Source organism: Myodes glareolus, chromosome 3, assembly GCF_982192425.1.
Source record: "Myodes glareolus chromosome 3, mMyoGla1.1, whole genome shotgun sequence".
NCBI classification, from domain to species: Eukaryota; Metazoa; Chordata; class Mammalia; order Rodentia; family Cricetidae; genus Myodes; species Myodes glareolus.
This window is the reverse complement of record NC_142028.1, coordinates 17,740,153-17,755,760: the sequence shown is the minus strand read 5'-3', so window position 1 is coordinate 17,755,760 and position 15,608 is coordinate 17,740,153. Positions and strand designations below refer to the sequence as shown.

The window sequence follows — 15,608 nt, the reverse complement described above, 5'->3', positions numbered from 1 at the left end:
CCGCCCCTTTAGGGGTTGAATGACCCTTTCTTTCACAGGGGTCACCTAAGACCACCAGAAAACACAGATATTTACATTATAATCAATAATAGTAGCAAATTACAGTTATGAAGTAGCAATGAAAATAATTTTATGATTATTAGTTGGAACCTCCAGCTCGCCCCTGCATGATCCTTAAAGCCCCATTCCTGTCTCTTTTTCCAAACTCCGCCCACTCAGAGTCTCCGAACAAAGGAAAGCGCCAAAAAGCTTCCTCCCCTGAAGTTGCCAGCCGCCTAGGTCCCCACCTAAAGTGCTCAGCTTGTGACCATACCTGGGTACAAACCCAGCTCGTGGCAGACACGTCATCACTCCTCGCCTACAGCCTGTAAAGTCTCTCTGCTTTCGTTTGCCAGCGCGGCTTCTTCAGCCTTGATATCTGGGATCAGCGAACAGCCCTGGAGTTGCTTTTCTCCAATAAATCTGTTGTTACACATTTTCATTTTGGTTTGATCTGTCTGTGGAGAAACCGATTATGGGGAACAGAAAACCTAGTCAACACCACATGAGGAACTGTGTTAAAGGTTGTAGCATTAGGAAAATTGGGAACCGCTGATAAAGAAACAAGCAGTTAAAAAAAAACCCTGATAAACACTGATTAAAAAACAAATCCCTCTGGTCTGCCGTGGTGCCCACTCTCAACATTTCAATGAGTTTCACTTCACCCAAGCAACACATGCTTAGCATCTATTTTGTCTCTAGAACTAGGGAAACAAAGAGCATCTCTTGTCTCTGAGGTGACCTCCTTTCCCCAATTTCCTTTCTGTGCCCCAGCATGATGGTCGGCAAGAGCGATGCTTTTGATTTTTTGGTTTGTTTGTTTGAATTTTTGTTTGTTTTGCTTTTCGAGACAGGGTAGCCCTGGCTGTCCTGAAACTCACTCTGTAGACCAGGCTAGCCTGAAATTCAGGGATCCGCCTGCCTCTGCCTCCCAAGTGCTGGGATTAAAGGCGTGCGCCACCAACCCCCGGCTCTACTTTCATATTTTAAATACATGTGAGTTAATCTGTGCTGCTCCCACAGAGCGTCAGGACTCGGAGCCCTAACTACCGTTAAAGGTCTGTATGACATACCCCGTACACATACCAGATTGTCTCTAATGCTTCAATTTCAGAAAGAGTGCTGTTTTGAAGATCTCACACGTTGAGAACTCCTATGCCTCCCCAGAGGGGTGTACGTGTAGGCGCAGGGCATGCAACACTCCTTGACCTGCACTAGCCTGAGTGGTGGTTGTTTAGAAATCTCACTGGCCTCAGGAATGGTTTGTGTACAGATCCACTAGTCTTGAATAGTTGTCCCTGAACTGAGAATGGTTTTTCTGCTATGAGTGGGTCCCAGAACAAATATCACTGCCTCAGACACACCTTCCCAATTTTGCAGTAATTCTGACAACTCTCTCCCCCAAGGCTTTGTTCCCCTACTTTGATGCAGGCTTATTACATCATAGCACTTGCCACAATTTAAATTGTCCCGTTATTACCTAGCCATTATCTGCCTTCTCTGTGCTAGGGCTGTTGATGTTGTCTTGCCCTGTCACTAGACACCCGACACCGAATATGTGAAGTAATGAATAAATAGCACTGCAGTGAGAAAAGTGGTAACAACAGAAGACAGAGAAGGCTCTGATAAGCTACAAAATGAGATCCTGCCTTAAAAAAAGGGGGGGGGCGCTTAAAGGGCAGCAGAAAGGGATGGCGGGCCATCAGCCACTTCTCTTAGCACCTTGAATTCTAGCCATTACAGTTCTCCAAAGCCCCACCTGTGTGGGGCACTGCAAACCCAGAACAGCCAGGCAGGGGACGCGCAGAACGTGCCCTGTAGGAAAGAGTGAAACTACATTTCCCAGCACCACGTGCGCCGCTGTTCCACTTCCGGTCCCCACAGGCAAGATGGCGGCGGCCGAGAAGCACGATTCCTCTACAGAAGCCGTTCAGACAGCTGCGGAAGAGGAGGAAGCTAAAACATTTAAAGATCTGGTGAGGATGGGTGATGCTACTGTTGTTTAGCGATGCTGGCGTTAGTCTCACCCTGAGTTTGGGTACTTTATATCCCTGCCTGTAGCGTATGAAAGCACCTCGGGGCCTATCTTAGGCTTTCTTCAGAATGTCAGAAACACCAGGTCTCACCAGGCTCCCTCGGGTGCATTTGCCTTGTAGGTTGCTACTGAATCCCGGGAGCCCCTATTTGCCTTTCCACTATAGTGTAGAGCCGTTTGTTATCTAGGGTCACGCATAATTGCGTCTTTGCAGCTGGAGTCAGTTTTGCTCTGACTTCGTCACGAGAGGCAAGTTGTTGCGACTCCTTGACTCACTTTGCACGCGTTGTAAATTGGGTACAGCAACAGCTAGGCACTTGTCAGAACGGGTTTGATGGTTAAATGAGATAATACGTGCAAAACAGTTGGCACAGTCTCTGGTGAAGAGAAATTGTCTCAAGGAACTGTCTCATGGTGTTCATATATAAAATAAGTTCTGAGATGCACGGTAATGCCAGGTGTAAGGGACTACAGGTCACCAGTAGGATGGCCCCGATAAAGGCATTTGAAATGGAGGGGAGTGAGGACGTATTCTTTGCTAAAGTATGGTTTTCTGAATTCAAAGGGTGTGACAGATGTCTTGTGCGAAGCTTGTGACCAGTTGGGATGGGCAAAGCCAACCAAGATCCAGATTGAAGCTATTCCTTTGGCCTTGCAAGGTAGGTTGAAATTCTGTGTGCACACTGGTGCAGATGCAGTGTGGGCTTATACTCAACTAAGTATGTTCCACTGTTGAGACCTCTTGCTGGCCCTTTTCAAGTGAAATAAAGATAGAATCCCTACCTGGGTATGACGGGACTACTTTTGTGAACTGAAAAGGCAGAGGCAGGAGGATAGCTCCGAGTTTGAGATTAGCTTCTAAGTTCCAGCCCAGCTAGGGCACTATAGTAAGACCTTGACTCAGACAGACAAACAAACAAACAAGCCAAGGCTACAAGGCAAGACTTTGCCTCAAATAAATAAATAAATAAATAAATAAGGAAAGAAAGAAAGGAAGGAAGAAAGAAAGCAAGCAAGCAAGCCAGGTGTTGGAAGAAGGCCGCTTGTTTGTATCCTGGTCACCCAGACTCCTGAAATAATCACACAGAAACCATATTACTTAAATCACTTCTTGGCCCATTAGCTCTAGCTTCTCGTTGGCTAACTTTTACATATTAATTTAACCCATTTTTGTTAATCTGTGTATTGCCATGTGGCTGTGGCTTACTGGCTAAAGTTCCAGCGTCTGTCTCTGGTTGGGCTACATGGCTTCTCTCTCACTCCATCTCCTTTCTCTCAGCATTCCCAGTTTAATTTCCCCCATCTACTTCTGTTCTGCCCTGCTCTGCAGTTCTTTATTAATCAATGGTAACCACAGCATACAGAGGGGAATCCCACAGCCAGGTGTGATGATGGTATAAGCCTGTAATTCTAACATTTGAGATGTAGGCACTGATGTTAATTAACAGAGGAATGACAGCTTTAACCGCCTTCCCCTGAGAACACTATGCTGTCTGAATTTGCATGGTAGATCCTGGCTAAGTGATTAATTTCTAAGAGATGGGAATTGAGAATCCATCATTCTTAATCTGTGGCTTTGAACATTCTTGGCCATTCCCCCCCCCCCCCACCTCTCCCTCCCTCCCTCCCTCCCTTCCTTCCTTCCTTTCTATTTTACTTTTTCTTTGAGACAGGGTTTCTCTGTAACAGCCCTTCCTGTCCTGGAACTCACTTAGTAGACTAGGCTGGCCTCAGACTCACAGAGATCCACTTGCTTCTGCCTCCCGTGTGCTGGGATTAAAGGCGTGCACCACCACCTTTCCTTTTTAAAGATTTATTTATTCGTTTGTTTGTTTGTTTGTTTATTATGCATGACAGAAGAGGGCACCAGATCTCATTATAGGTGGTGTGAGCCACCATGTGGTTGCTGGAAATTGAACTCAGCAGCCAGTGCTCTTAACCTCTGAGCCACCTCTCCAGCCCACCACCACCTTTCTTGAGATTGTTGTCATCCTTAATTTCCAAACAGTATTTTACTCTCCTGTCTCTCACTGTTCTGCTCCTTCCCTTTTGCTGTATAATAGTGATTCTGTGATCACTCTTCCTTACTCTAAAACAATCTGGACCTGCTGAATTAGAATTTTCAAATGTGAAACTGGATGATGGTGGCACACGCCTTTAATCCCAGCACGTGGGAGTTTGAGGCCAACCCGTTTTTGTTTCTGTGTTTAAGATGGGTCCTTGCTGTGTTGTCCAGGCTGACTTCAAACTCCTGGGCTCAAGAGTTCCTCTTTCTCCAAGCCTCCCATGTAGCTGGGCCTACATGTGTGCTTCTTTGGCTATACTGTTCAGCTCCTTGCCTCGTTCAGGCTTATCCTGATGAAGAATAACACCAGTTGTGAAATTCCCTGTTTATCAAAACTTACTGGGGGTTATGGGTTCCTTTCTAGCCTCATTTCTTTCCCATATGATGGCCTCTCACTCTTTGAGTCCCAACCCTCTTTCCTCATGCAGGAATAGCTGTCCTTCCCCTCTTCCAGATAGAACTTGTAGATCTCTGTTAGCTTGGCATTTCTCTTTATGCTCTCATTATATTTTCTAGGGTCTGTATTAAGGGCCTTATCAAATTAAACATTTTTGTGTTGGTGAGATCATTCAGTGGTTAAATGCACCTATTATTAAAACTCATGACCTGATTGATTTTTGGAACCTACATGGTGGAAGAGAGAACTGATTCCTACAAATTCTCTGATTGTCACAGCTATGCCATGGAAACGTGCGTGTGTACACACAGAGAACACATTTAATAAAATAAATTTTTTAAAATTAGCTTCAGATTAAGCCAGGCATGGTAGTGTACGCCTTTAATCTCAGCACTTAGGAGGCAGAGGCAGGTGGATCTCTGTGAGTTTGAGGTCAACCTGGTATATAGAGCTAGTTCTAGGACATCCAAGGCTCCACCAAAACCTAAAACAAAACAAAACAACAACAAAAACTTTGTTCAAATTAAGCATAGTTTTATATTTGTCCTATTATTGGATTTTTAGCTTATCTATTTTAGAGAAATCCCCTTTCATTTATTCATTCTCTCTATTGCCCAGCACTAGACTTTGAAGGAATACAGAGGGCATTTCTTTGTATTAGGGTTTTGTTTGGTTCTCTTCTTCAGGCCGAGATATTATTGGGTTGGCAGAAACTGGATCTGGAAAAACAGGTGCCTTTGCTCTGCCCATTCTGAATGCGCTGCTGGAGACTCCCCAGCGTTTGTTCGCCTTGGTCCTTACCCCTACTCGAGAGTTGGCCTTTCAGATCTCTGAGCAGTTTGAGGCACTGGGGTCCTCCATTGGGGTGCAGTGTGGTAAGTGTCTAAGAAGAGCTGAGCCCTGGGGTGTCCTCACGAGTGGAGAAGCGTGGGGAGGAGAGGGCAGGGAAGTGCTGTGGGCACGCTGTTGACTAAGGAGTTGGTATTGTGGTTCAGTTTTTAGGACTGGCTGGACAATATAAGTAGGAGTCTAGCATTGGCTTGGAAGGTGCTCAGTGAGGAGATTAAGAATCACTGGTCTGTGTTTGCTTTGTTTCTGTAGCTGTGATTGTTGGTGGGATTGATTCAATGTCCCAGTCACTAGCCTTGGCCAAAAAACCACACATAGTAATAGGTGAGTCACTGACCAAGGTACCTGCCTCCACGACTGGGTGGACTGGGAAAATCTACCATGAGGGGTGGCATCTGGGGAGGGGACCTTGTGACCTTGCTTAACTTTCTGGTGTCTTCATTGTTTTATGGGTAGTAAATTATTTTCTCACCCTTGGGTCCTTTCTTCTCAACCTTTCTTGGTAGCCACTCCTGGTCGACTGATTGACCACTTGGAAAATACCAAAGGCTTCAACTTAAGAGCCCTTAAGTACTTGGTCATGGATGAAGCAGACCGGATACTGAACATGGATTTTGAGACAGAGGTGAGTTTTTAACATTGGTCCTCCCTAGAGTGTCTCTGGTGCTCTGGTTCAGTCTGGTTTTGGTTCCTGTGCACCTGTTGTTCAGAGCCTCAGGCTCAGGGAACAGTGGCATGCCGTGGCTTCTGAGTTCTTAGTGCCTCTTGTCTGAAGAGTACAGTCGTGACTGACTTGGTGGGGGAGGTGGTGTTAAACCCTCAGTTTCCATTTCATCTGGTGTAGGTCTCTTCTGTATACCTGAGAATGCCTTCCCTGTCTTTGTTGACCTACTTAACATTGTTTATTTAATTGAGTAATGTTTATTTTTGGCCTTTTTCTTAGCTTTAAATTGTTCTTTTCTTTGAATGGCACTTTAAAAATATAACATCTGGTCTGGTATCAGAGTATAAATGTTCACTAAATTTAAACTATATTTTAAGTCCCTAAACTTTCCGAGATTTGGTTTTCAGTTCCGTCCCCATGTGTGTCCTCCCACCCCCACCCCATCACTATAGGGAAGCTATAGACATCTAGTCTGAGTGTCATTGGCATTCTTTCCTGTGTGCCTCAGGTTGACAAGATCCTCAAAGTGATTCCTCGAGACCGGAAGACATTTCTCTTTTCTGCTACTATGACCAAGAAGGTGAGATTGGCTTGGACTCCTGTTTTCCTCTTGATAAGAACTGAAACATAAGTTCTACTTTTGGTTTTTCGAGGCAGGGTTTCTCTGTAGCTTTGGAGCCTGCCCTGATCTAGCTCTTGTAGACCAGGCTGGCCTCGAACTCATAGAGATCCACCTGCCTCTGCCTCCCAAGTGCTGAGATTAAAGGCGTGCGCCACCTCTGCCCAGTGATACATAAGTTCTTATAAAGGCAAGTAAGGCTTTGAGTTTAGGTCATGCTGCTCAATATGGTAAGACCCTATCCATATAAAATCAAAAATTAAATTAATTAATCTTTTAAAAAGTAATTGATATATAAGTTAGGTGTTGTATATACCAGCAATTTGGGAGGCTGAGGCAGGAGGATTACAAGTTTAAGGCCCTGTATGTCCCAAAGTAATAAGTTTAAGGCCAGTCTGAATACCTTAGTGAGAACCTTAGAATATAAAACTAGGACTGGAGATGTAGCTAGTACTTGGGTGAGGCGCTGAATTCAATGCCTAGTGTGTGTGTGTGTGTGTGTGCGCGCGCGCGTGTGCTCACACACGCACACGCAAACGAAGGAGAGAGAAATCAATATATAATAGTAGTGAAAACACACAAAAATAAAAACATGGGGCATTTAGGAATTGATTTGATGTTCTATTTTCTTTGTTTAGGTGCAAAAACTTCAGCGTGCAGCTCTCAAGAACCCTGTGAAATGTGCCGTTTCCTCCAAGTACCAGACTGTTGAGAAGCTGCAGCAGTATTACCTCTTTATTCCCTCCAAATTCAAGGTGAAGTGTTGGCTTTGTCATTGCTGCCATTCCTGTCCTCACCAAAGCATCTGAGAATGTGTCAACTCTTGACTAGCAGAGAGCTGCGTGGCCAGCTTTTGTTTATCCCAGATAAAGTGAACATGCCAGGAATTCGCAGCACTAAACCAAAGTAGAAGCTGTGATAGAATGGTAGAGTTCCTCCCAGGGCCAATCTTGTGCTCAGTTTTCTGTTGTCTGCTTATTTCACGGCTACTTTGGAAAGACCTTGCTTGGTGGCTGAGTACAGGTCTGTGTGACCTCAGGATGCGCTGGGGTGGGGTGCTTGATTCACAGAGCTCATATAGCTAGCCAGGTTTAGCAGTGCTTGCCTGTAATCCCAGCACTGGGAATCTGATACAAGAAGATCACCATATTTTCAAGGCCAGCCTGGGCCTCAAAGTCAGTTTGAGGCCTGTTTGGACCACATAGTGAGACCTCCTACAACCTGAACAGCCTAGGGATTGGCCGAGATGGGGCAACAGTGAATTAAGAAACTGAGGCATGGAAAAACTGGGATTGGGTGGGCTGTGCACTCTGTTAGAGTTGCGTCAACAGCAACTGGGAAAGCCAGCGTGTTTGTTATACATATGAGTAGATTTAGCTATCCTCTGTAGTGGGCCCCTGTCACATCCTACAGGAGGAAACTGGCTGATATTTTTCTGCACGCTGTCAACATTGGCACACCGATGGGTCCCTGAGCCTGACCAGGAAAGGCTTGCTATTTCTGGGGTCTGAGGTCTTCAGGACCGTCATGGCCATATTTATGTCAACAACTCAGGAAAGGACTTCAGTCAGCTCCTTACACGTTCACCCAGGGATCCCTCCACTCCCCACAGATAACCCTGTCCAAAAACCTGGGGAATAGCAGGAAGAAGCATAAAGCTCAAAGCTGGAGGTTTGGCTAATTGAGACTCCTACATGTTGTTAGGTCTTCAACCTTTCTTCCAGGTCAGTTATGTACCTTGTTTTGGGTTTGTGATTTAGGACACCTACTTGGTTTATATTCTCAATGAATTGGCTGGCAACTCCTTTATGATATTCTGCAGCACCTGTAACAATACTCAGAGAACGGCTTTGCTACTCCGAAATCTCGGGTTCACTGCCATCCCCCTCCATGGACAGATGAGTCAGGTAAGAGTTCTTTGTCAGGGACTGCTGGGATAGAATGGCAAACCCTGTGGTGTAGCACAATTAATGAAAACCCAGAGACAGATATTGGGGTTCAACCTGAAGGTCAGAAAAACAAAACAGTAAACCACTGGCTCTTACCTCTGCTTCAGTTCAAAATGGCAATTCTGCCTCCAGGAATCTCAGAAACTGTGTGTGAGATCTGTCTCCTCCAGTCTTATATTCCTCTCTAATGGTGGGATTAAAGGTGTGTGCCTGCTCTGTAAGGCTGACCAGGGTGACTGTTTTACTCTCTGATCCTCAGGCAAGCTTTGTTTATTAAAATACAAATGAAGTATCACTACATTGTGTCAGTAGATTAGTGTAGCAGGGACAGAGGGCACACGTGCCCATTGCACACTCCTGACTTTATGGGCACCAGTGCGCATTGCACACTCCTGATTTTATAGGCATCAGTGTTCCTTGCACACTGATTTTTATGAGTTTCAATGCTCCTTACATACTCCTGATTTTATGGACATAAGTGTGTATTGCACACTCCTGATTTTATGGGCACCGGTACCCATTGCATACTCCTTATTTATGGGCTTTGACGTATTGCTTTGTAACCTTGCTTTCCTTTTTCAGACAGCAGGTAGCTCATATTGGAATATTTCACAGATGAGATGATTCTGTTGGTAAAATACTTTTCCATGCATGCATGAGGACGAGTTTGAGCTCAGAAACATCCAGAGCTGGATGTGGTGGCATGTACTTGTAATCCTAGCTGCCTGGAGCTCAGCTCACTGGTTAGCCAGTTTAGCGAGAGATTGTGTCTCAAAAGGACATTGTCTCAACATCTAAGGGTGTCCTCTGGCTTATACATACATGTTTGTGCACATACTCTTCTGCACCTGTGTATACATGTGAATACACGTACATGAAAGAACATAGGTAGTTGTCTAGTTTGTAAGCTGTTGAGCCAATGTATTAGCAGTGATGACTCTCTGGTCTCTAAAGATTGCAATATTTTTTTATTATCATTATCTTTCTGACATGTGAAAACAGTCCCTGTTTTGTGTTACTGTTTGTGACCTGTCTTAAGTACTTTTTGTTGTTTCCATATTTGTTTTGACTTGAGAAACCCTGCCCTTGACTTAGAAGAGGAAACAATATAAAAATTTAATTTATTATTGTGTTGTATTTGTATTCCATGTCAAATATGCTAGGATTTCTTCATTTTTCAGAATTAAAGTTCCTCCTTTCTTTTTCTCATTTCAGAGCAAGCGCCTTGGATCCCTTAATAAGTTTAAGGCCAAAGCTCGTTCCATTCTTCTAGCAACTGATGTTGCCAGCAGAGGTCTAGATATACCCCATGTGGATGTGGTGGTCAATTTCGACATTCCCACTCATTCTAAGGTGGGCGCTCTTGATGTCTGGACTTTCTAGTTCCAAAGTTTATTTATTAAATAATGTGGGTTTCTTTTGTTGTTTGTTTTTCCTGAGTTATAGTGTAGTGTTTCTGTCCTGTTAGTTCAGTGTCGAAACTGAGAAAGTGGTGTGGTAGAGCTCATTTGGTAGAACTCTTCGCGGTGAGAGGTGTAGCCCAGATAAACTGGAAATGCACAAGTCTGTCCTCCCAGCACGCCAGAGGAAGAGGCAGGAAGATCAGCACCTCAAGGTCATTCTCAGGGGCGTGGGAAGTTCAAGGCCAGTCTGTGCGGGAGATCCTGTCTCAAAAAGCAGCAACTGAGAAAACTCTTGACTGATTTATTCTTTTCATTTGCACTTGCCTGTGCTTGCAGCATTAGCTGATGTGACTGTAAAGATATCCAGGGAGAGTTACTAGACACAGTCCAAGGGGGCAAGCGCAGGATGCTGACCACTCAGTCTTACTTTACAGACAGCTGCTTCTCTTGCTTGGTATTTCTGTACTTCGCAGTCTTGGCACTGTTGGCATTTGGACTGGTGGATTCCTTGTCCTGGGAGTTGTTGTTTGCATATAGTGTGCTTCGCATTCCTTGAATCTACTTGACGACAGTATCTCACACTCTGCCAGTTATGACAACCAAAATTTTCGAGGCATTACCAAATATCCCTTGGGAGAGGCAGGATCACCCTCGGTGGAACATTATTTCTCTTGGCTCCTTGTTGAGCTGTTACAGATAAGCTGCTGTCTCATTAGATGTTCACAACAACTCTAAGTTTGGGCATTCATTTCTAGCCCTGATCTATAAATAGGAACTAAAGTTCAGAGATGTGTAGATAATTGTATAGGGCCCCTAGGTCCAGTGTCGCCATAGCCATGGAGTTAGGTGCTGTAGGTTTGTCTTTGTATAAGGCAGGCGTTGGATGAATTTTGTGCCATGAGAATGTTATTAAAAAAAAGAAGAAGAAGAAGTAGCTTTCTCAGCACATTCCCAGGCCATGTCCTCCACCTTCCAGAGGTGTGTGTTTCCATGGAAGGCTTGCAGCAGGACTTTGCACGCATCCCTTCTTACCTGCTTTGAATTTATTTACCTTTTCCATCCCAGGATTATATCCATCGAGTGGGGCGGACTGCGAGAGCCGGGCGCTCTGGAAAGGCCATTACTTTTGTCACACAGTAAGTGAATCCACACTGGGACGGCGCAGTGAGGACGGGGCACCCAAGCGCCTCTACCCTTTGCGTGCTGATCACACGGTTCTCTCTCGGCACTCTGTGTGTGTGTGGGGGGGGTGGGATCTGTAGCACCTGGGTAGACCATAGGTCAACCTTGGGTGTCATTCCTCAGGGGCCATCCTTGCTGTGTTTTGAGGCAGGGTCTCTCTTTGGCCTGGAGCTTGCCAAGTAATCCAGGCTGTCTGGCCAGTGAACCCTGGGGATCCACCTGTCTCTACTCCGTGTGCACCACCGTGCCCGTGTTCTTATGTGGGCTTGACCTCAGGTCTTCATGCTTGCTCCTTGAGCACTTCTCTCTGAGTCATCTCCTAGCCCTGGTTTTCTTAATTCTGAAATGGGAACCACTCTGACCTAGTAAAATTTTGGTAAAGATGAGATAATTTGATCTGTCTTAAAAATAAAGATGGATGCCAGGCAGTGGTGGTGCATGCCTTTAATCTCAGCATTCGGGAGGCTGAGGCAGGCCGATCTCTGAGTTCTGGTCTACAGAGCTAGTTCCAGGACAGGCTCCTAAGCTACAAAGAAACCCTGTCTCAAAAAACCAAAACCAAAAAAACCAAAACCAAACCAAAACAAAAGAAAAGACGGGAAATCCTGTGAAAGAGGTCGTATATCTTGTCATGTCGTACAGAAACACAAGTGGCGCCTGCTACTTCTTTCAGTCCAGAACTGGGGAGCAGTGACCTTTCCTTTAGTTACAACTGCCTAGAATAACTGTGTTTGACTTTTTTTTAATTTTTAATTTTTTACATGTATGGGTGTTTTGCTTGCATGTATGTCTTTGTATCACATGCGTGTCTGGTGCCTGCAGAGGTCAAATGAGGGTGTCAGATTCCCAGGGGCTGGAGTTACAGATAATTGTGAGCCACCATGTGCTGGGAATTGAACCCTGAAGAGCAGTCAGTGCTTTTACACAGCAAACCATCTCTCCAGCCCTGTTTTAAAAGTTTATTCTTTGCCAATTTCACACACGTACACAATGTATCTTGAGCGTATCTGCCCCCATTCACTCCCCCTCTTCCCTTCACGTCCTCTTGTTCTTTTGTACAACACTGAGCCCAGTTAGTGCACGCGGGGCTCCTGTGCTGTGTGTGACTGATACTGTGGGTAATTTCCCAGGGGTCCAGCACAAAGCTTCATTTTTACCTGTATTTTAAGAAGTAGTCATATATTCAGCATTGTTTAAAACTGGTCCATACTCCAGTATGCATGATAGCGTGGCACTGGGCATCGGAAGATGCTGAGCCAGGCAGTTCTCTTTCCTCAGGTATGATGTGGAACTCTTCCAGCGCATCGAACACTTAATTGGGAAGAAACTGCCCGTCTTTCCGACACAGGATGAGGAGGTTATGATGCTCACAGAACGTGTGAACGAAGCCCAGAGATTTGCCCGAATGGTACGAGTGTTTGCTTTCCCCAGCTTCTGATGCTCTGACCTGTGCCCTTGTCTTTACCCTTGCATTTTGTTCCAGAATTGACATGGGCAAACAAAGATTGAGGGCTCATGGGAAGTTCACTGAATCTGGGTTGGTGTAGTCTGACCAGGGTGACCACATTCTCCAGTCTTCCTTAACTGTGCCCTCCCCAGCAAAGGTCAATCTCAAGGTCAGAAGGCTAGCTGTGGGAGTTGCTCACCTCTCACAACCAGTTCCTCACCTGTAAATTGGGCGTAACATTTCCCATGTATACCTTCATTGTATTCTGAGCACTAGACAAGGCTGTGTGAGCTGTGAATGTATCGGGTAGTGGCAGAGGCAGCAGTGAGAAAAGGTTCTAGAGGAACCCCTTGGAAGTTCTGCCTTCAGGCTTCCTGTAGTTTTCTGCTCACGTGAAGTTTATGTTTGAGGTTTTGTTTATAAAAGTGCCATCTGTGGTGGGTAAGAAAGGTGGACGGCACCTGAGGAATGACACCCAAGGTTTGTGCTTTGACCTGCATGTGCACACACACAAAAATGGACGTCCCTCTACCCCGTATACTGTGCTACCTGCAGTGATGTATAATGGCAAATGCCTATAATTCTAGCACTTTTGAAGCTTAGTCAAGGGAATCACTGAGAGGCCAGATCTATACACTGAGAAAGATATTCAGGGAATATACAAAGTATTGACGTGGTAACTGAAGCGGTGAACCGGGCCCCAGGGAGAACCAGCGATAGCATTGCGCTCATCTTAACTTACCTAGTTACACGTGACTGACGTGCTTCACCAGTGATAGCATCGCGCTCATCTTAACTTACCTAGTTACACGTGACTGACGTGCTTCACCAAGTGAAGGTCCGAGGAATCTGCCTGTCAGTGCCACCTTCTGTCCACCATGTGATCTGTGTGTTGTTTTTAGAGTTTTTTTGTTGTTGTTGTTTTTTTTTTTGAGACAAGATTTCCCTGTAGCTTTGGGGCCTGTCCTGAAACTAGCTCTTGTAGCCCAGGCTGGCCTTGAACTCACAGAGATCTGCCTGCCTCTGCCTCCCAAGGACTGGGATTTAAAGTTGTGTACCACCACCCACCCTGTTTTTGGATTTTTGAGGCAGGGTTTTTGCTGTGTAGCTCAGGCTGGCCTTGCAGTTAGTAGGTAGCCTAGGCTGCCCTTGAACTCATGTCTAGCCTCTAGCTTTAGCCTCCCAAGTGCTAGGATTATAACTGTGCACCACCATGTGTGATCATTCTTTAATGGCTACAAAGAATTCATCACATCACATAACATGGATTATGTTGATGAATGTTTATGTTTTTCTCCACTTTAGGGTTGCGTTGAATATCCTAGTATGTGTATCTTTGCTTGTTTTCTTAAACTTCTAGAAGTGAAATTGACCAAGGAGTATACATGCAAAGTTTGAATCTCTACAGAATGACAGGCTGTCTCCTAGAAAAGTTGCAGCAGGTCACATGACCGGGGCATCAGTGCTAGGATCACCATTCTTTTCTCACGTGTGCCAGTCTTGTTTTATTTTCACTCTTTGGCCACCGTGTGAGGTCAGCGGTTTGTTCATTTGGAGTTGGTTCTTACCCTTTGCTGGTACCCTCTGACCTGGAGGTTACTATCGTGTTCAGACCTATCCTTTGTGCCGTCCTGCAGGAGTTAAGGGAACATGGAGAAAAGAAGAAACGCAAGCGAGAGGATGCAGGGGATGACGATGACACCGAGGGCGCCATGGGTGTGCGGAACAAGGTGGCTGGAGGGAAAATGAAGAAGCGGAAAGGCCGCTAGCGGCTGCAGAGAGACCGCGCTCCTGCTCTGTAGCTGTGAAGAGATGGAAGGTGGCAGTGAGCCCGCCTTCTCCTCCAACAGTTCTGAGACCCCAATCTTCAAATTCTGCCCAGAGGCCGGTCAGCCAGCTGGGAGCTCCGTTTTCTCTCTGAGGGTTGGAGTGTCATTGCAGTGGGACAACTCTGACAGTGTTGACCTGGGACTGACCTGTGACTCAAGTGCCGCTCCTGTGCACTTCTGCCTTTTCCACCTGCAAGCCAAGGACCCGGCTGATGAAGAGCATCGTCTGTAGTTAACTGTAAAGCTTTTACAGAGGGGGTGTAAATCTATCTCAGCTGTCTTTAAGTCTGATGTAGAACAATACTTATTATTTTTAAAGATGTATTTTTATTATTTGTGTGCTTCTGTGTGTGCATGCACACACTTTTGTGTAAGTGCGCACAGAGGCCAGAGGACTCGGATCTCCCTGGGAGCTGGTTATGAGCCCCCTGTTGTGAATGTGGAAATCAAACTCAGGTCCTTTAAAGAGCGTATTCGAATTCCTTGGAGACCTTGCTGTTAAAGGGCTTTGTACCTCCTACTGACAGTGTGATTCCATAACAGATTCATTAGTTGTCCTTAGTTAAGGGAAACGTCATTTTGTGATGGGAAAAAAAGAAAATCAAGAGGAAAATGATGGATGGGTTTGGAAGGGAGGTCCTACTTAAAAGGAAGTTCATTTTCCTTCCTTGTGTGAAGCTGCAGAGGGATTCAGAGCCTGGAATGCGTGTTCCTGGTTTCTTGGGCTGATCAGGTGACCAGGAAAACTGGTTTCCTGAGTAGTTCCTGTCCCCAGCTGACGGAAATTCCAGCAGTGCATCAGGAAGGAAGGTGGTTCTACAGTCGGATTTCATCTTGTTACGGCACGTGGTGTTACTCTTCCTTCTGTTGGTTTGAGTTCACATGTAGAGCTGGGACATTTCCAGAGGAGGTGACCACTGCCCTGGGCATGTGGTCAGGAGTGTGGGTTGTTGGGCATCAGAAATCCCATTTTGAGCTGCTGGTTCTGAATAGTCTTGAATTCTGAGGGCTTCTACACATGAAAGGTGCCTGATGATTTTGTTGCTTTTGTTGATTTTATTGAAAGTGTGTGTGGAATGTCAGGCCTCGGGTAAGGGAATGTCAGAGAGTCACTGATTGCTTCAAAGATC

At 45.5% G+C, this 15,608-nt stretch overlaps 1 protein-coding gene across 1 annotated transcript; it reads left to right on the top strand.

Annotated features, from left to right (window-relative positions):
* The first annotated feature begins 1,890 nt into the window (after window positions 1-1,890).
* Window positions 1,891-14,811, top strand: Ddx47 (DEAD-box helicase 47). Its single transcript, XM_048432433.3, has 12 exons — window positions 1,891-2,015; window positions 2,640-2,733; window positions 5,223-5,411; window positions 5,638-5,709; window positions 5,892-6,010; window positions 6,558-6,629; window positions 7,307-7,423; window positions 8,429-8,575; window positions 9,833-9,970; window positions 11,086-11,156; window positions 12,481-12,610; window positions 14,287-14,811. Exons 1-12 carry the CDS (start codon window positions 1,929-1,931, stop codon window positions 14,416-14,418), a joined length of 1,368 nt encoding a protein of 455 aa, XP_048288390.2. The 5' UTR covers window positions 1,891-1,928; the 3' UTR covers window positions 14,419-14,811.
* The last annotated feature ends 797 nt before the right edge of the window (window positions 14,812-15,608 follow it).